This window comes from Eucyclogobius newberryi, unplaced genomic scaffold (assembly GCF_026437365.1).
Source record: "Eucyclogobius newberryi isolate DKJ021-1_F unplaced genomic scaffold, fEucNew1.0.hap1 SCAF_3, whole genome shotgun sequence".
In the NCBI taxonomy this organism is placed as follows: Eukaryota; Metazoa; Chordata; class Actinopteri; order Gobiiformes; family Gobiidae; genus Eucyclogobius; species Eucyclogobius newberryi.
Genome location: NW_027315945.1, coordinates 16,530,832 through 16,550,840, shown reverse-complemented (window position 1 = coordinate 16,550,840; position 20,009 = coordinate 16,530,832). Strand labels below are relative to the sequence as shown.

The 20,009-nt window shown below is 40.0% G+C and overlaps 1 protein-coding gene across 3 annotated transcripts in view; it reads right to left on the bottom strand.

The window, feature by feature from the left end:
• Positions 1–20,009, bottom strand: part of cdk14 (cyclin dependent kinase 14) — a 245,850-nt gene that overhangs the window by 83,997 nt on the left and 141,844 nt on the right. For all 3 annotated transcript variants that reach the window (XM_072460366.1, XM_072460365.1, XM_072460367.1), the window contains 2 exons: positions 19,007–19,127; positions 4,198–4,291 (listed from right to left, as the gene is read on the bottom strand). In XM_072460366.1, coding sequence (XP_072316467.1) covers positions 4,198–4,291; positions 19,007–19,127 — 215 coding nt within the window. The remainder of the gene's footprint in view (positions 1–4,197; positions 4,292–19,006; positions 19,128–20,009) is intronic.

Sequence of the window (20,009 nt, the reverse complement as noted above, 5' to 3'; positions counted from 1 at the left end):
AGCACCGGGCTGTAATTAACCACACATGTGATCTGGGTCAAATCAATCACAAGCTCATGCAATATAGAAGAAAGGGTCTGCATTCAAAGTCTAAGGAGTAATTAATATCAAAATACAGCTAACACATTAACTGGATCAATAGCAGCAAAGTTAGAATTAATGTGCTTTACAATACATATTAAGAAACCATCCAACCTTAAAGTATCTAAAATTTATGAATAACAAAATAAATTGAAAATGAATTCTGTCAACTGGACAAATGTTTTTCGGAGTGAAAATGTTTCATCATTCATCCAAGTAGCTTCTTCAGTTCATCCAACACAGAACTGGTAAGTACTGGTACTGCCTTATATCTGTGTGAAGGGAGGAGCTAACTACACTGAAGCTAACACACTATAGTTGTTGACAGTGAGAAGTATCTGTTGTTAGCTAGGTCTATTCAACTACTGTAAGGTGTAAATGATCCCCTGAGTATTATTTTGCATAATTGTTCATAATATTAGCATACTCTGATTAGCCCTATTGTTCGCTTTGTTTTGGTGTAGGCTTGAGAATGGAGTTGTAAATGGATTGCAGGTTATACATTAGACCCTCATTTCTGTTCAGAGATCAATTGTTTTTCCAGACAAATATAACCTCTTTGACTCCTCTTAAACCACCTTTCCTTTGCCAGGATCTTAAATTCACTGCCCTCAAAGGTGTGGTTAGTGGCTTTGAGATGGGGATGTATGGGAGACTGGGGTCCAGCTCTCGTGATAATGTTTCTTAGACTTAGACCATTATGAAGTACAGTTTAAATAAATTTGAGAACTAGCCCATGTGACAAGACCATTGATCATGGAATAAACCATCTTGCTGTAGATGAACATAAGTGAGGTGACTCTGACCTATAACTGACTCTGGTATATTATGCCAAAGTTATACTGGTGTAACATTATTATCTGGCATTCTTTTTCATTCCCCCAAACTATCTCCATCACACAAGATACTTTCCCTTTTTTTTTTTTATAATTGTCACTAAAACTCAAACTTGACAGCTGGCAGTAGTAAAAGTGCATGTCACATCCTGGCATTAGGGTGTGTTGGATGTGCCAGCTCAGGACTTGGCAGGAGGTCTCTCAAACGCTGATGGAGGCTGACCTTTGCTTCAAGCTCCGCGCCCTTTAGGAAGCTCCTGACTGCACATAATTCATTGATGAAGGCCTTCATGAGCCACAGAGCCCCAGCATTTGGAAGTGTAGCCTGGCAGACTGCGTGGCACATGGGCAGGGCTGTGGAGAGCAGCTGGGATGGATGGAAATGTCAACATCAGGCTAACTCTGACAGGTAGGCTAATTCTCAGATCACGCACTACTTCTCCAAGCTGCACATTTCCATATTCATCAGGGTTTGAACCTCGGGCTGACAGGTGAACGTGATCCAGAGGGGGAGGGAGGAAAAACGGAGAACAGTAAAGGTCTGGGCCATCTGTCAGTGCAATAAATGTTTCAGATGAGATAAACAAACAATGCATTTGAATAAAAGAAAAGGTGTTTTCAGACAACATTTCACTCCAAGGTTCTGTCCGCCTTTACTTCTGCTAAACTTTGAATATAAAATGAAAGTGGGTGTACGTTTTTGCATAGTAAGGTGTTATGGAAGTAAACTTTTTGAATTGAGATGAGGTTTAACAAAATAACAGTCCCAATCCATTTAGAATCTCATTTATAATCAGTGCTGTTTCTTAAACTAGCTAACCCACAGTAACAGCAGAAACCTCAGCCCCCTCAGCTTCTCCATCGCCTCCTCTTCATCACAACCATTGTTTTGGCACTCGGGCAATGAACTATCACATCTTTGAAACCCATTTGCTGAAAACTCTACCTGCAAGTTTCCAAATCTCAGATCTTGAAGAAACTATTCTTTGCATCTTACTTGATTGTATGTTGGATTAACTTGTATTATAAACATCAGTAATCTTCAAATAAAATACTTGCTATATAATATCTTGTGCTGTGTACATGAAATATAAAAAAGGCCATTTGTTTTGTTCTTGGTAACCCATATAGCACCAATCAACAGCAGCTGCATTTTACAAAGTCACTGCTGCTGTAGATTTATGGCTACATTTATTGACCATTCTTATTTTTTTTTCTTCCCTTTTACCAAAATGGAGCAGCAATCTTTGTGTTTGACAGATCCCTATTCATCTCACTTTGCCCCTGAGCCCCCAATGTTTTATCTGGCGCCTGGTGAAAGGATCTGCGGTGATACCGAGTCCAGGCAGGTATGCCGCTCAATCAGGTATTCAGGCTGTGTCTCTGTTCTTTCTGGACTAGAAGGGGGGAGGTGATGGGGCACTCCATGGGGGGGTACTATGTGTGTCCCGCCAGCAGCTATCCCCACATAGGACCCCCTTCTCTCTCTTGCTCTCTGCTCCGCTCCTTTGCCCCATCCATGTGGTCTTTGTGTCTGGATTTCACACATGTGCACTGGAAATCTGCCTCGGGGCCAGAAAGACAATCAATAAGAAGTGTTTTCCTCCATCTCCGGCTCTTCATCGAAGTTTTTTTTTTTTTTTAAGCTTTGAGAGAGAAGCTCCAACCTGCGGGCTTCATCCCACCTTTTCTCTCTTCTTCCTCAAAAATCCCTCTCAGATTCTCAGATGTATATCCTTAAGCCTTTGGGCATGGAGCCAAGCAACAGCCTTCTTTTGTCTTGTGTTTGACATCCTCCCTGACCCAAGCCTTTTCCATCCTCTTCTCTGTAATTTTCAACATTAATTATTCAGCCCTTCAGCATATGATTCTAAATCCATTATGACTTCCCATGATTCTCACTGCTTCAATTAGGAGATTGGGGAGGAAACTCCACAGAAAGATGGCAGATTTTCAGATTAAAAGATGTGCAAACCGTACATTACCTTAAAATATTTATGCTTCTCTGCCATCCGCCGCGCAGATACATAACCTTATGTGATCACCTAATGGAGACTCCATTGTGCTCCAGTCATTTCACAGACAAAGGCATTTTTCCTGGGTAAAATGGGTTCAAGAAGAGCTTCTTGTAGATTACCTTGCTCACATGTCCCGTGGGACAGAGCAGTGCGTTTATGCTGCAAATTCAGTTTGATCCTGCCTGAGTGTTTTGTGTTGAGGTGGGTTTATGGGAGCAGTGTGATGTGAGAGAGAAACTGGAGAATAGAGAGGGTCAGTACATGTTTCTAACACAATGACAGATGTGCTATAGGACCAGCTATAGTGAGAATATGAACTTTCCAGAGGTGTGAGAAGAGCAGGAAGAGCAAAATATATTCAGTTTGTATTTATTGTAGGCAATTTAAAGGGCTGCTTGGTTCTTTCTTTGTTTACACTGAGCTGTGAAGTCGACTATTCACATGGACAGGGCCCCTACACATCTAGAGCCGAGTTAATTTTCCAGGTAGTTTGCGGTTCACATAAGAATCACATCCTATTAAGAAAAGGCAAACTGTATTTATCATTTAAGAATAGGAACATACCTGCATCATGTACAAATCTACATTGTTCCAAGGGAAACATTATTTATGGGAGAAACTGTGGCTGTCCAGTGGCTCATCACTACCACGTGTTTTGGGACTGTCCTATTACAGTGTGTATTCCTGAATACTGGACAGAGATGAATGAGGTACTGCATACACGACATTCCATTTGACTTTAAAACAACGTACCACTGATGTAAAACTCCAACAATGGAAACCATAGATGGATACCTGTGAAATGTACTTTTGGCTGCCGAAAAAAAAGCAGTAAAAAGGAGATGGCTTAAATATGTTTATAAAAAATGTATAATTAATATAAAAAAATACTTTTACTTAAAAAATACTAAAATACTAAAATTCCAGAGACATATGGAACAAATATTATTATTTTTTCTCTCACTACTTTTTTGTTTTGTTATGTTTTTTCAATTTCCTTTTTTAAATCACATATTGGAAGTAAGAAAAAAAACCTTTTTGTGTGTGTGCAGCATAATCTGGTATTATCACCTAGCGGTTCATAAATCTAGCAACAACCCAAAAATACCCTAAACAAAGTTGTCTTACATTTCCTTTTTCAATATTACATTTCCTACTATGCCATAGAAATGTTCTGCCAGGTGAGACAGAACACTATGCAGGTGTTTATCAAGTATGAGCCAAGAGATCACCCTGACAGAGAAAAAGTGTCCACGACTCACCAGGAATATCCTCTCCAGCTGGTCCTGGATGTCCTTCATCCCAGGAAAGGCAGCCACTCCCTGGATCATCTCGATGAAAATGCAGCCAACACCCCTGGAAGACAGAGGACAACATTGGTTACTTACACAACCAAATAAGAAACTTTTTTATATTATTTTGGTAAATGTAAAAAATAAATCTTTGAGAATTCAAAGCATTTTGGTTCAGAACATCTCGAATAGCAGGATTTAGTGTTCCCGGGCTGCAGTGCTCAAGCAGATGACGGAAGAAAAAGGTGGAATAAATATTGTTTTAGGATGAGAATCTGACATTTTCAGTGTGTGTATTAATGGTGCACTAATTTCTTTAAATAAAACATAAACAATAAATGTAATGACATGTAGGAGAAAACATAATTTTTCACCAAAGTAGGTCAAAGTAAAATGTCCAAGAACAACCCCACGTTTATGAATTAAAAACAGACTAAAATAGAAATCTAAACACAGGAAACCGTTGTATCCTTGTTTCTTTTAAAGCCATTACATTGTATAGCTCCTGTAAGAGGCTGTTAGTGTGAGATATTAGCAGTGAGCAGACAGATGTAGTCCAGATCCTTGTGTTAAGGCTTGTGGTGTAAACTGTGTCAGAGCTCGTTTGTCAAACAGACGATTCTTCAGTGACATTTCAGTTTCTGCCCCACTGCACCCTGCCTCTGCACACCAAGAAACACCAGCCATTCAAGGAGAAATTACCACAAAGTCATTCCTCAATAAACAAACTCTCCATTTTTTATTTTATTCCATTATTTCAACACGGCTAAAGTGAGAGAAAATCCTCCATCTGTCTTGACACAACAGTAAGCTCAGTGTGGCCGCCGGAGCGCGGCACAAGGCTCCTTTAGCTGAGCTGTGCATATTGGCCTAGACAGGGGTCACATTCAAAGCAGCGCTCACATGCAGGGGGCGACCTCTCTGTGTGTTTGCAAAGACTTGGCTTGTGTCTCCGTCTTTTGCAGTTTGTAGAGACAGTGATGGGTGCAGCAAAGCCAAACGTTTGACAGCAAAGACTTGAGAATATATGAGTGGTAAAATAAATACTTGAAGATTGGAAAAAACATAAAAAAGACTCAAATAAACAAATACGCAATAATTGAAACAATACCTACTACTATTACTATTTCTGTCACCAGACACCTCCCGAAGCTTTTCAAATATATACGTTTAAGCGTCACATATCTTTGTAAAGTTATGACTGTGTTCGCAATTTAAAAGGAGCAGCAGTTTTACTCCGAGCACTTTGAGTTGAAACAATCTTCTTGACTAAGTATTTGTCAACAGATGAAACAAGTCCAGACTAAATATGTATGCGGTAATAAATAAGGCCGTGGCTGCAGAGCCGCGGCGCGGTTAAATGGCCGAGCAGTTTCAGGAACCGTGGCACTGCCATATAGCCCTCATGGCTTTGGCTTAACCTTAACCTTAACCTTAATCTTAATCTTAATCTTAATCTTAACCTTAACCTTAACCTTAACCCTAACCTTAACCCTAACCTTAACCCTAACCTTAACCCGGCGCGGTCTAAAACGGCGCTAAAACGCGGTCAAATAGCGCACCAGTTTCAGGAGCCGCGGCGCGCGGCCGGCACAAAATAACATGGCAGTTTCGGCCGCGCGCCGCGGCTCTGTCGACACTCCCAATAAATAAAGTAAAATGTATGAAAAAATAAAATGAAATAAACTGACTTCCAACTGACTGATAAAATGTTAGTGTTATGATTATTGTTAGAAAAAAAAGAAGATTTAACAATTATTCACTATTCCGGAGATGATGACCAAAAGACAGTTGTCAAACACATTACTGTTAGTCAAGTTTGTGACCAGCTTTATGAAATGTAACTTTCTGAAAGACAAACTAAACCCTTAATGTGATAAAAAAAAAAAAAAAAAAAAGAAAAAGACAGATAAGAAGTACTCGTATATATTTTTTGGACTAAAGATTGAATTCAAAATAATTTTGCTTCTAAAATCGTAATTATTATTATTTTTACGTGTATGACTATAAACCGACCTGAATAATACATAAACTGACAATACAAGGACTAGGAATGGAACCTCTGACATTTGTTCGAGGCAAACTCCATTATCCTCCACTGCCTCTCTAATTAATCTTTGTCTTAATTTAAAAATGGCTTCACTAACTAGATGGTCTTCCGGTTCTTAATTAACCCATATAGTTTAGGAAATGTAAATGTGTTTAAACTATCCGCATGTGTCCGCGGTGCGCGCCTGAATTACCGCTGTTACTGTAATTAGAAAGTGTGAAGGGGCTTTAACGTGATCTACCACTAAATCAGCCTGCGGACCAGCTGTGCTCCTTATAGAGGTGAGTACACAGTGAGTGAGGCAGCGTAAATACACTTCTGTTTGCATACACCAGAGCAGAGCATGGCAGGGTGTAAAACATATGTGAGCTGTCCAGAGCTGTGAGGTGGGCTGCAGCTGACGGGTAAATAATGAAAGCACTTAACAAAATGTGTAGTGGACAAATCCTCCAAAAGAGCCATACGGCGGCCCTCAAACTATTCACATCAAGTGTCACCAAAGAAAATATTTAGCCTTCTGAGTACCACCAGGTCTATAAAAAGGACAACACTGGAATATTACCGTTAAAGGAACATCCACAAGCAGGAGGAGGCTCATATGCATTCGTTTGAAGTATTCTTTCCCCCTTATATGTGTCATTTATGTCACACTAGTATAGATGTAGAAATGTCTAGTCAGATTCAGATTACATATTGACCTCTTCTGAGCTCCACCCAGTTGTTTAAATGTCTCTGTATCTTCATCCGTCCTGACACAACCTTCACTGACATTTCACATACATCTTTACTGTCTCTATGGCTCCGAGGCAGTCTGACCACAGTCTGCTCCTACTGATGGATGTGTAGATGATTTTTTATGTACGATGAATAGCGTGCCCTGAGGAGGCGCCGTGTCTTCTGCTCTGTATGCAAGAGTTAGATGGGACAGGACAGAGAGAAGCGCCTTGTGGTTTGAGTTACGTTATGTGTGTGATTAGCAGAATCTATGACTTGTGGAAGAGCTACAAGGGGAAGTTGATTATTATTATATATATATATTTTTTTTTTTACTTACCTTACTTGATAGATATTTGGTCCACAATTCAAAATGTTGCAAAGGGTGATTCAAACCCCACTGCTACTATAGTATCATAGCAAGGCACATTTATTGGGTAAAGTTTAGGTGAAATAATTGGCCCATGAGTTTTTGGTCTGGACTTAGCCCGCTAAGACACACATTCCGGAAATGTTGTAACAACCCCCTCATAGGGCTGCAGTAGACTAAAAGGAGGCGACGTGTTCTCCTGTTAAAATATGTTAAATGTATTGGGTATCTCTATGATCAGACCATGTATCTGAGCCAAAGTGCACTGACAAGACCACAAGATCACAGAAATGAGCATGCTACAAATATGTTTACAGGAAACTACTTAATAAATAGTTAATAGTGTATTCATCTGTAAGACAGCAAATGAAACTCTCAAATCACTCTCCGTTCTGCTGTGGTCAATATAAATCTTAAATTATCCCAAAAATATAAAAAATAATTAGACGACATTGGTCAACTAGGCAAGGCAAGGCAAGTTTATTTGTAGAGCACATTTCATACACAAGGCAATTCAAAGTGCTTCACACAGCAGGAAAAATGCATTCAAATCACAAAGAAATTACAGAAACAGAAATACAATAAAATTAACTAAATTAAAAATTATCAATCCAACTGAGTTTCTAAACTAATAAAATCACAAACAAAAGAGAAGAGTGCAAAGAAAAAATCCTTTCAGTCATATGCGCAGCTAAACAAAACTGTTTTTAGCTTAGATTTGAACATTGTCAGAGTTGAAGCCTGTCTCACATCTTCAGGAAGACTGTTCCAGATTTTAGCTGCATAAAACTGAAACGCAGATTCCCCATGTTTAGTCCTGACTCTGGGCACCAGCAGGAGGCCGGTCCCTGAGGTCCTCAGAGTCCGAGATGGTTCATATGGCACTAACATATCCAAGATATACTTTGGTGCTAGGCCATGGAGAGACTTGTACACAAGCAGAGCTGCTTTAAAGTCTATTCTCTGAGCCACAGGGAGCCAGTGCAGAGACCTGAGAACAGGACTAATGTGATCGTACTTCCTGGTTCTAGTCAGGACCCGAGCAGCAGCGTTCTGGATGTACTGCAGCTGTTTTACAGCTCGTTTGGAGAGGCCAGTGAGCAGGCCGTTACAGTAGTCTAATCTACTGGAGACAAACGCATGGATAAGTCTCTCTAAATCTGGTTTTGACACTATATTTTTGATTTTGGCAATGTTTTTTAGATGGTAAAAAGCTGCTGATGTTATTGATTTGACGTGGCTATTAAAGTTCAAGTCTGAGTCCATTATTACCCCCAGATTTCTAATTTGGTTTGTAGGTTTTAGAGCGAGACTCTGGAGGTGACCGCTAACACTTTCTCTTTGTTTCTGTGGGCCAAAAACGATTATTTCAGTCTTGTCTGAGTTCAGCTGGAGAAAGTTGTTTTGCATCCACAAACTGATCTGTTGGATGCAGTGACAGAGTGAATCTACTGGTCCATAGTCACCTGCCGATAGTGAAACATAGATCTGAGTGTCGTCTGCATAATTGTGATAGGTCAGTTGATACGCAGTGAAAATGTGTCCTAACGGCAGCATGTAGAGGTTGAACAGAAGGGGACCCAGGACTGACCCTTGGGGCACTCCACAGGTCAGGGTCATGTGGTCTGAGACACAGCTACCAATTTCAACAAAGTACTTCCTGTCTTCCAGATAGGACCTTAGCCAGTTTAGGGCAGTGCCAGTGATGCCCACCCAGTCCTCTAGTCTCTGTAAGAGGATCCCATGATCGACAGTGTCAAAAGCAGCACTCAGATCTAACAGAATTAAGACTGAGGCTTTGCCCGTGTCAGTGTTCAGGCGGATGTCATTTGTCACCTTGACAAGAGCAGTCTCAGTGCTGTGATGAGGTCTAAAACCTGACTGAAAAACATCAAATGAGTTGTTTATTAAGAAGAAATCTGTGAGCTGTTGGTAAACAACCTTTTCAAGGACTTTGCCCCAACATGGCAGATTAGAGATGGGCCGGTAATGACTCAGTACTGCGGCATCAAGATTGCTCTTCTTTAGGAGAGGCTTTATGACCGCAGTTTTCAAAGACATTGAGAATGTTCCAGATTGAAGCGACATGTTAACTATGTGAGTGAATGGTGCTAACAAACTGTTCAGCACAGACTTTAGAAATATGGTGGGTAACACATCAAGGCAGCATGTAGATGAACTCAGACTGGTGATGATCTCATGGACAGTTTTGTCAGTTACTGGTGCAAAGTGAGTTAGCTCTAAGTGTCTTGGTGGTTTTAGAGTAATTTTTTGCATTGTGGGATTTATAGCATTTTTAATGCCCTGAACTTTGTCATTAAAGAATAATGCAAACTCATTACACTTGGATGTGGAAATGAGTTCTAACGGCAGCTGAGCTGGAGGGTTTGTTAATCTGTTTACTGTGGCAAACAGGACACGCGAGTTGTTACTGCAGCTTCCAATTATTTCAGAAAGATATCTTTCCCTAGTTCTACATAAGATTAGGTTGTACATGTTCAGCTTTTCTTTGTAAATCTCTTTTTGAACCTGGAGCTTTGACTTGCGCCATTTCCGTTCGGCCCTGCGGCACTCCCTTTTCTGTGCCCTGACCGAATCATCATTTCTCCACGGCGCCTTCTGCTTATTTTTAACCATTTTAGCCTTTATAGGGTTGATGGTGTCCAGAACATTCAAAACACTAGATGTAACAGAGTTCAACAAATCATTTACATTAGAACATGACATTTTTTGAAGTTTATCATTTCCATAAACAGTGCACCTGTGCCATCACTTATGTGTCTCCTCTGAACAACTGCAGGACCAACCGGAGGTTTGGGAGAAACAGACAGGTCAAAGAAGACACAGAAATGATCAGACAGAGCAACATCGATCACATTAACATTTGAAATATTTACCCCATTTGTAATTATGAGATCTAGAGTGTGTCCTTTGCTCTGGGTGGGGCCTCTCACATGCTGAGTAAGACTGAAGGTTTCAAGGACAGCATCAAGCTCTTTAGCGTTTCTGTCACAAATATTATCAACATGCACATTGAAATCACCTGTAATGACCAAACCATCAAAGTCTGTGCATATGACTATAAGCATCTCAGTAAAATCATCAATACAACTTTGGCAGTGCTGGGGAGGCTTGTATAAAACAATGAAGAGAATGGATTGAGACCGTTTTAGCTCCATTTTAAAGGATACATACTCAAATGATGAAAACACCCCAAAAGACAACCTGCGGGTAATTATTTCATCTCTAAAGACAGCACAGACTCCACCCCCTTTTTTGTTTTCTCGTGTTTCAGATTCAAACTTAAAGTTGGGTGGAGCAGATTCTATCAGAACTACATTTCCTGTGTTTTTGTCAAGCCATGTTTCAGTTAAAAACATAAAATCAAGATAAGAAGAAATAAAATTATTAATTAAGAGAAATTTGTTACATAAGGATCTAACATTTAGCACAGCAAGTTTCAGACTAGTTTCAGTGAGACTGGGCTTTATCTTTTCACAGGGAATATGAATCACATTTCTCAGATTGGGCCTGACTCGCATTTTGTTTTTCCATCTGTGTGATGATGTGACTACAGAAATAGCACTAGGGGGGGGCTCTTTTCACATAGGGCCCCGGGTTGGTTTGATTTTTAATGTGACAATAAGTCCCGGCAACGCTGAGACCCAGTGCATCCTAGCTATGGGAGATACCAGGTGAAAGGCGAGGTTGGATGGGTGGTGGGGCTTTTGTAGCCAAGGAGAGTTTGGGACCAGGTGAGAGGCGAGGGGGGAATGGGTGGTGGGGCTTTTGTTGGTGTAGTCGGCTTGTGCAGGGAAGAGTTGATAAGTATTGACATAGCCCTTGCTATATTGGGCGTGAGTGGAGCCATCTTAATGCCTGATTTGATCAGACTTTCAAAATGGCTGGGAAGGCCCATGGGTGAGAGTGGAGATGAGAAGGAGAATGATGAATCTTTAGTGGGAGTAGATGTTGCAGGGGGAACCCAGGGCTGGTGTGAAGGCAGGGGCGATGACAGGGATGTTGTTGGGCTTGTCACAGATGGGTCCAAGGCCTTTGAAGATTGTTCCTTTGCTGGAGGCGGTGGAGGTGAATGTGGAGCAGCTGGAGCTGAATCCTTTGCTGGTGGTGGTGGAGCAGCTGCTGATGAATCCTTTGGTGGAGGCTGAGGTTGTGGTGCTTTTGATGTTGAAACATTGGCTCGGTCTCTGGCTGAGGGAGCAGGAATTCTTCTCTCATTCCTCTCTTCTCTAACTATCTGCTCAGGACCCTGTCCAGGCCCAGTCCAATGCCTCAGAGCGTGGAGCAGGTTCTCTGTCAGCACCCTCACTCCACCTCTGCATAGGTGGGGGCCATTTCTCTTAAACAGGTCCTCTCGTTTCCAGAATAGATAGAAGTTCTCAATGTAGTGTAGTCCTCTCGGGGAACACTCTTTGGACAGCCATGTGTTCAGCCGGCTAAACTTGTTTATCCTCCTGTCGATGTTTGGAAGAGGTCCACTTATGAAAGTTTTGATTTCCATTTTATCAAGCACGTCGAATAACTTCAAGAAGTCTTTTTTCAAAACTTCAGTCTGTTCCCGCCGCATGTCCACTGCACCCACGTGCACAATCAGCTGTTTAGCTCCTCCATGCTTAGCCATAATATTTGGAAGGAGTGACGTTATCTCAGAAACAGTGGCGCTTGGAAAAGAATGTGTGTTTATCTTTTCATGCGTCACGTGACTTATCGTGCCGTCCCCAACCAAAACAATCTGCGTGACCTTGGCTCCTGGCACAGATCCTCCTCGCTGTATTTTGGCCACGTCATCTTTCCTTTTTTCATTTAGCCATAATATTTGGAAGGAGTGACGTTATCTCAGAAACAGTGGCGCTTGGAAAAGAATGTGTGTTTATCTTTTCATGCGTCACGTGACTTATCGCGCCGTCCCCAACCAAAACAATCTGCGTGACCTTGGCTCCTGGCACAGATCCTCCTCGCTGTATTTTGGCCACGTCATCTTTCCTTTTTTCATTTAATTCCATCTCTGAAAGTGGTAAAAATCTGTTGGTGAGCTGTATTTTAGGTGACTTCACGTTATCTTTGTATCGTTTAGGCTTTGCTCCAAGTTTGTTCCAAGAAACAGCCTGGTCTTTCTGGTTTTTAGACAGTTTTGGAAACGACAGAGTCACTGCGGTTTAGGTTGAAAGTAGCAGTTTTTCTTGTAAAAAGTGTGCTCTTCTTACCGTCGGTTGACACAGGAATGGTATCGTGAAGAACTTTTTCAGATTCCAAAACAAATATCCGTGTTTTCAGCTCATTAATTTCTTGTTGATATTTCCGACAGCGTTCACAGTCTTTCTCCCTTCTTCTCCCGGACATGTCACTGGCGTCAGATATGTCGTTAAAACTGGAAAAATGTTCTTACAATCCTTGGTTTACTTGAAAAAGTCTAAAGCAAAAATGTTTGGAAGACAAAAACTGATTAAAAAGCAAAATAAATAAGGAAAGCAGCGATAGCAAGCAAAAAAGCGTGTGCACTCTTCGGAAGCAGGATACACAAGTACAATACGACTCTATCGACCGATTAAGCAACTAAGCAACTAAACAACTAAAGGCGCACAGCCCTAGCCGCTTGCTTTGTGATTATTGCTGCATTTGGATCATGAATCTAAAACTAAAAATATATGTGGATTTGTAAATAATATTCTCTCCTTGGTTATTTTAGTTAGTATCCAAAGCAACACCTCGTCAGTACAAATGGACATGCTCATTCAGCTGAGAGCTACATGATATAACAGTCATCTCCTATTTACATAGTGACAAATGCACTAATTAGCAGACTTGATTAGATTGCCAATTAGCATCCTCAAAGAGTCTGTTAAAATCAATTCCATAAAGCTAACAACAGCTAATGCACACTATGCAAATAGTAATTAATTTAGCATGTCGTGATTAGCATTGAGCTGATGGTATCCTCAGTCCTGTTTTGGGCACGGTCACAATAACATGGGGCCAAACAGTGCTGTAGAAATCTAAATGTTGTCAAGGCATTATTGTTTCACACATGGAAATTGTATAGAAGACAAATAAGGTAGCATCATGGCGGTTTTCTAATTGACATTTGAACAGATTTCTTGGCGACAGGTGCCTGTGCTTCACTGTAATGAAGCCTAATGAGGACAGATGTCAGGGCCTTGTTCCTCACACCTGTGCACTGACTTTGAAATGCCATTCAAGTATCTTTATTTAAACACTGCTTTGACAATTTTAACATTTGAAACATAGCCTTTTTATGAAATCTAGATAGTGGAATCTGCTCTTAAAATCATGTTTAAAGCAAAATCACTGGATCCAATAACCAGAGGATAAATCTGAGGATAAATCTGATCATTCACAGCACCTGATGTTAGTTAAAGCAACAGTTAAATAACTTTCTGGAGGTGGAAAGACATTTGCATGATTCCATGTAATGGAAATAGAGAGTTAAAACCATACTTCAGAACATACATCAGTAAGATGTTTCATGCTATACTATGGACTACAAGCAGAAGCCTGGATGACACTTAACTATCTGCTTAACCCTGAAGTAATTGTGCTGGGCCCTAAACATCTACGAGACGCTTTATCTGAGCCGAGTCACACTGGACAACGTCAGTGTTGCCTCCAGTTCTACTGTAAGAAACCTGTGAGTCTTATTTGACCAGGAGCTCTCATTTAAAGCACATATAAATCAAGTCTGTAAAACTGCCTACTAGGCGCAACATAGCCAAAATCAGAATTCTGCCTAAAAGCGATGCTGAAAAACGTATCCATGCATTTGTAACATCTAGATTAGACCACTGTAACTCCCTGCTCGCCGCGTGTCCTAAAAGCTCCATAAAAAGCTTTCAACTGGTTCAAAATGCAGCAGCAACATTACTAACAGGAACAAAAAGAAGAGAGCACATTACGCCGGTGCTGAAGTCTCTTCTCTGGCTACTGTCGAGTTTAGAATCAAATTCAAAATCCTACACCTGAATTACAAAGCCATAAATGACATGGTCCCATCTTACCTCAAATATGCTATAGTACCATATCATCCAAAATGCTGGCCTTCTGGTGGTCCCAAGAGTCTCTAAAAGCACAGTAGGAGGTAGAGCGTTTCGCTACCAAGCTCCTGTGTTATGGAATCAGCTCCTGTCCATGTTAAAGAGAACGACAGTCTCTTCATTTAAGACCAGGCTTAAAACTTTCCTTTTTGAATTGGCTTATGGTCAGGCCAGTTAGAAACAGAAATATAAACCTACAGTTTCAGCTACACTGCCCAAGGAGCAACTATGCTGGGAGAAGTATGGCAGCTTGAGCACTAGCCTCTGCTTCTGACTACTTTTCCCATCAACAATATTCAATATTTAATGCAATCTGTTGATTGTCTTTTCTTCTTATTTTCCCACTCCCTGCCACTCCAGGGGAAGTGGGATAGGCACAATGATGACCTGTGGACCCACATGATCCTCGAGTCCCTGGAGAAGCGGTCTCTACTCCATATGAACGGTTCTTCATCGGTTTCGAAGAACTGGTTCTCCTCCTGAAGAACTGGTTCCCCTCCTGAGTGGATTCAGCTCCACTGTCCATCTCGCGTCCGCCTGTCCGTCTGAAGTAGTCGGATCTCTCCTTCACTGTGGAACTCCTCCAGGTTTTTACTTTTTCCCAAAGAGGTTTGGTAGTTTTTCCTTGCAGAGAAGTAGGGTCTAAGGACAGTGGGACATTTGTCTAGGTACAAAGGATGCTGGGACATTGCCCTATGTCCCTATGAACATTGTTTAATCCGTTTTTCACTGTCGCCCTCCGAGACAACCACTGTTGTTATTTTGGGCGTTACAAAAATAAATTGAATAGAATTAAGATCTTTAACATTTCCTCTTTAATGTTTGTCACATTAATTTTCCTTGTCCACACCTGCACCGACGTGAACATTACTAAATAAATTAGAATACTCACATTCAATATGAATGTCTGTTATATAGTCCAGATGTATAAGAGTCCATAAATAAATAAAAAATATTCTATTCTGTTGTACACAACGGTGACATTTGCAACTCAAAAGATACATTTTCATATAAATAAGAGATTTATTGCACCACTGAAAAAATCCAGGACTGATTACAACAAGTGCAAAATTTTGCTATCCACTTTTTAATTCCTGGAGTTGTAGTATGGATTGCCAAAATCATGTGGCTGAATATATACCTCATATTTACTGTATAGTGGTGTGCACAACATTCTGTATGTATGTATGTATGTATGTATGTATGTATGTATGTATGTATGTATGTATGTATGTATGTATGTATGTATGTATGTATGTATGTATGTATGTATGTATGTATGTATGTATGTATGTATGTATGTATGTATGTATGTATGTATGTATGTATGTATGTATGTATGTATGTATGTATGTATGTATATCTCCTGCGGCTCACTGGATCAATCTGAAAACAGCAATATCTAAAGCAGAGTATATATTTATTGTAGGCTCCTGTCTTGATAGTACAGTCCTTTCAGAAGGACATATCTCACAATGCCTCCACCAGTGCGACACCTGTCCATGAGTCGCAGCATGATCTGGTTCACAGCAGAGTGGAGTTGTGATTGACAGGCGTTTAGAGCTGCACCAGCAGGTAGTGCAGAGCGGAAAAAAGGTATATATAGAGCGATTTTGTGTCTTCCATCAAAATATCTGTCCCCGACACAGAAGAGATGTTCGACAATAATGTAACTATAATCTTACAGCAAAAAAAGTAGTCTTTATATACCATTGTCACCAAAAATGTGTGTACTAAAAGGTAGATTTAAATATGATATGATGAGCATATGATATTTAGTTTTGCAAAGGTGAACCGTGGTTATTATTTCATGAACTGGTAGAGAGATTTAAATGAAGTTATGAAACCTGTTTAGCGCTTGTTTGGAAACAAAGAAGAACCGGACCAAACCAAGACCAAGTTGAATGCATTTTAGTTTCGGGCTTAGTTTAGTCTTAATTTATGCCTCACTTTTGTTCAATCCTGGTTTAGTCATTAGCAAGTCATCTTTTTCTCCTCTTCTTTTTATTAAAAAAAAACAAAACAATCATGCATTTCATTATTTGATTCATCTTTTATTTGTCCAGGAATGGTCCACGGTAGAAAGGGTGTCAAAGGTTGTCATCTGAATATTTCCAATCAGATTGAAGACTGGATGGAATTAGAAACTTCTTGATTAAAAAAAAAAAAACAGTGTCCCAATGACAACCTTTAAAATGTTTCATCCCACATTGTTTTATTTTGTTTTAGTTTATTGGAGTTTTAGTATTATAGAAAGACATATCTCTGTCGAGAATCACTGACAGACATTTCTAGTTTTCATGTAAAGACACAAAACACAAAAATAGATCAATCCTGTCTCGTCCATCCACAACCGCGCGCCCCATCACCACAGAGACAGCGGCCTCTAACCCGTGTGTTGGTTTGATGGATGCTACGCGGGACAGGAAGCCACCTCCACAAACCCTTTCGTCCTGCATGAGCTGCTCCGTCACGGGCAACTGCTTCGTAAAGTGACCAGGGGTCGGGTGTCACTGGGGGGGGGTGCACAGAGGAACAGAATTGCCCCCTCCCACCATTTATCCACCTGAAAATACCCTTGGAGCAGACCCAGTATCCTGCTGCTCCCCTGGGATGCTGAGGCCTGTCTACCCTTTAATTGGAAGATAGATAACACAGCTGAGGCACTCGGGACGTCCCTCTGCAGCCACTGGTCCAGCTGGAATAGGTCACTACAGCGCCTCTGACAGAGTAATATTTAAAATGTGATCCAAACTGCCCCGTTCTGGTTTGCATATACAGTATATTTGAACTTCAGTGTTATTCAGGTTCTGTTATTGTACTGTGAGTTAGTTAGTTGGACTTTGAACACGCTGTACTACTTTTCCTGCAACAACTACATTTCTACCTACTATTACTATCAAAACCATGACTGATAGTTCTAATATACTGTATATACAACTAATACTACAACAACAACAACAACAACAACAACCACCATTACTGCTAGTTAAACTATATCTCCTTCTACTACAAGAACTACAATTATTATTAGTACCACTGCTACTCCCAGTTTCGTTATAGTGGGATTGGTAGTAGTTTAATTCTGTTAGTAGGAGTATTTGTAAGTATTTGTAGTAGTAGCACTACATTTTATATGTGCAATGCTAGTGGTGGTATTTGCAGTAGCATACCTAGACTGTGTAATTCGTTGAGGAAGGTTCCAAAGCAAAAGAACATTTAATTATTTCCGTAATAGTTGTTGTAGTAACAGTTGTAGCAGTAGGGATAATCATTTATAACACATTTTGTAGCTTTTTAGTCCCCAATTGTCATGAAACAAAGATGGCAAATTGCATTAACGATTAAGGCAAATTACTTTTGTGTTTTTAATATATGGTTTAAAGAAACATTATTTTTGCCAAACAATATTCTGTTTGCTTTCTCTGCAAATGGTTGACATACAAGTCAATATATTTAGCATATTTAGTACAGCACAAAATCATTGAAGAAAATATTGATGGCATACCTGTTTTGCCAAACGTAATGATATTTCTATTGCATTAGTCCCATTGCAGCAATTCAGAGATTTGCTGTCAAACGTTTATTCTACAACTACATAGATTCAATGTTAAACTGAATGCATTCAGATTTTCCAATTAACTGTCTGTCTTCATTAACATGGCAGAATTGAGAGGTAACAAAAGCCAAAATCCTATGATCGGTTCAAAAAAACAATTTACAGCCTGCCTGCAGGTGAGACTCTCCCATAACTTTTAATAGTTTTTTGTCATCTCAAAAATGTACTGCGCAGGGCTCCAGAAGAGAAAATGATTGCTGTCTTAGTGTGACAATAGCTATATAGTAGACTGACAAACAGTACAGGCAGGCTGGGGCATGATCAGGGTCAGACATAAGCTACAGATAGAACTAAAAATGTTTCAAATCTAATATGTGCAGTTTATCCAAACCTAGTCCTGGTCTTTCCTTGAATAGTCTTGGTTGAAGGTAGTGATACGCAATTCCACTGATTGTTTTATTTAATCCGATACCAAGTAAAGCTCTGGCACGTATTGTGATATTGGTATCGCATTTATACTTTTTGTTTAATCAATCTCTACCAATATAAGAATTAAAACATGGTTTTCACTGCACCCCAGCTTGAACTAATATAAAAAGCTACAAAAAACCTAAAATATGTATTTATGTATTTAAAAATTACAAAAAAAAATATTTTAAATGTTCCACAGTATGTCATTAAACTTAACTATCTCAATTTTCTAACAGGTGACACCACACCAGGCCAAGTTACACGTCCGATCTGTGGAGAGGCTCACAGTAAGATCGTCTGTTTTACCAGGTCAACATGTATATTGTTAGTCAAAATATGGTTGATTTAAGAAAATGTTTGTGCATTCAATTTACCATTTATATTCAAGTTCTTCCTCAGTAGTGAATTATTTTGTCTGTCTAAAATAAACATTGCTATCTTATGATGTTAAAGGCTAAGATATAGCTGTAAGGCTGACGCTTGCTGAATATGAATGAACCATGAGGTCACAGGGTGATGTGTGTGTCAGAGGGGTGGGTGCTTACCACATGTCCAGGCAGGTGGAGTAGTCGGTGGAGCCCAGCAGGACGTCAGGGGGCCGATACCACAGGGTCACAACCTCATTGGAGTACGTGTGGCTGGGGACTGACTTGGCCCGGGCCAGACCTGAGGAGGAGACACCATAACAGTCTTTCAGAATGACATTATCATTAAGTGACCTTCACTGGAGAAACACAGAAACTATAGGGCTTTGCTGAATGCTGTGCATAGACCCTTGAAATACTGCATCATCACTATGTTCAAAAATCCACAAAGCAACTGGATGCAAAATGAAGTAGGTCATGAAACATTTTCAATGATGAACTGACTTCAGATGTAACTGTTAATGGTTTTACGTATTTATAACAAAAAGGGCAACACATTGGAGTAGAAATGTCTATTAGCGTGTACTAGATTGTAGGCAAATTATATTCAGGTCAAGTACCTTTTCAAATATCTGTGGAAGGGGCACATTCATAGAGTTAAATTGTCCTTGCAATCTTATTTGCTGAACTAATAGAATAGAGTATAGGTTCCAAAATAAATTATGTCATGAATAATTATTAGCCAGTATAAAGGCAATCACTTCTGCAAACAAAACATGTATGACGGCAGAGTCAAAAGATGGCACCAAACGGCATTATTAATGGCATTTCTGTATCTGTATCTTTGTCCAAAAATCAATAGGTGTATCCAAACCCATTCGTGCAATTGAATTTGATGGCAGGAAAATGAATTGAAAAAGAATGCACAGTATTTTAAAAGGCACATTTTTCTTATCTTTTGTACGCTTTTGGCTGCTGTCATACTGGAGTAGAGTTATCTTAGAGGTCACATACCATTCAACATTAGCATTTTAACAGTCCAGTCTTTGAAGTCGTCTTGTTTATTTGTGAAAACAGAATTGCACCATTACCATAACACATACAGATTGTGACAAAAGCACCGCTAACTTATAACATGACCTTGCAAAGTTATTATTTCCTCCAAATTCTATGTGATGTCTCT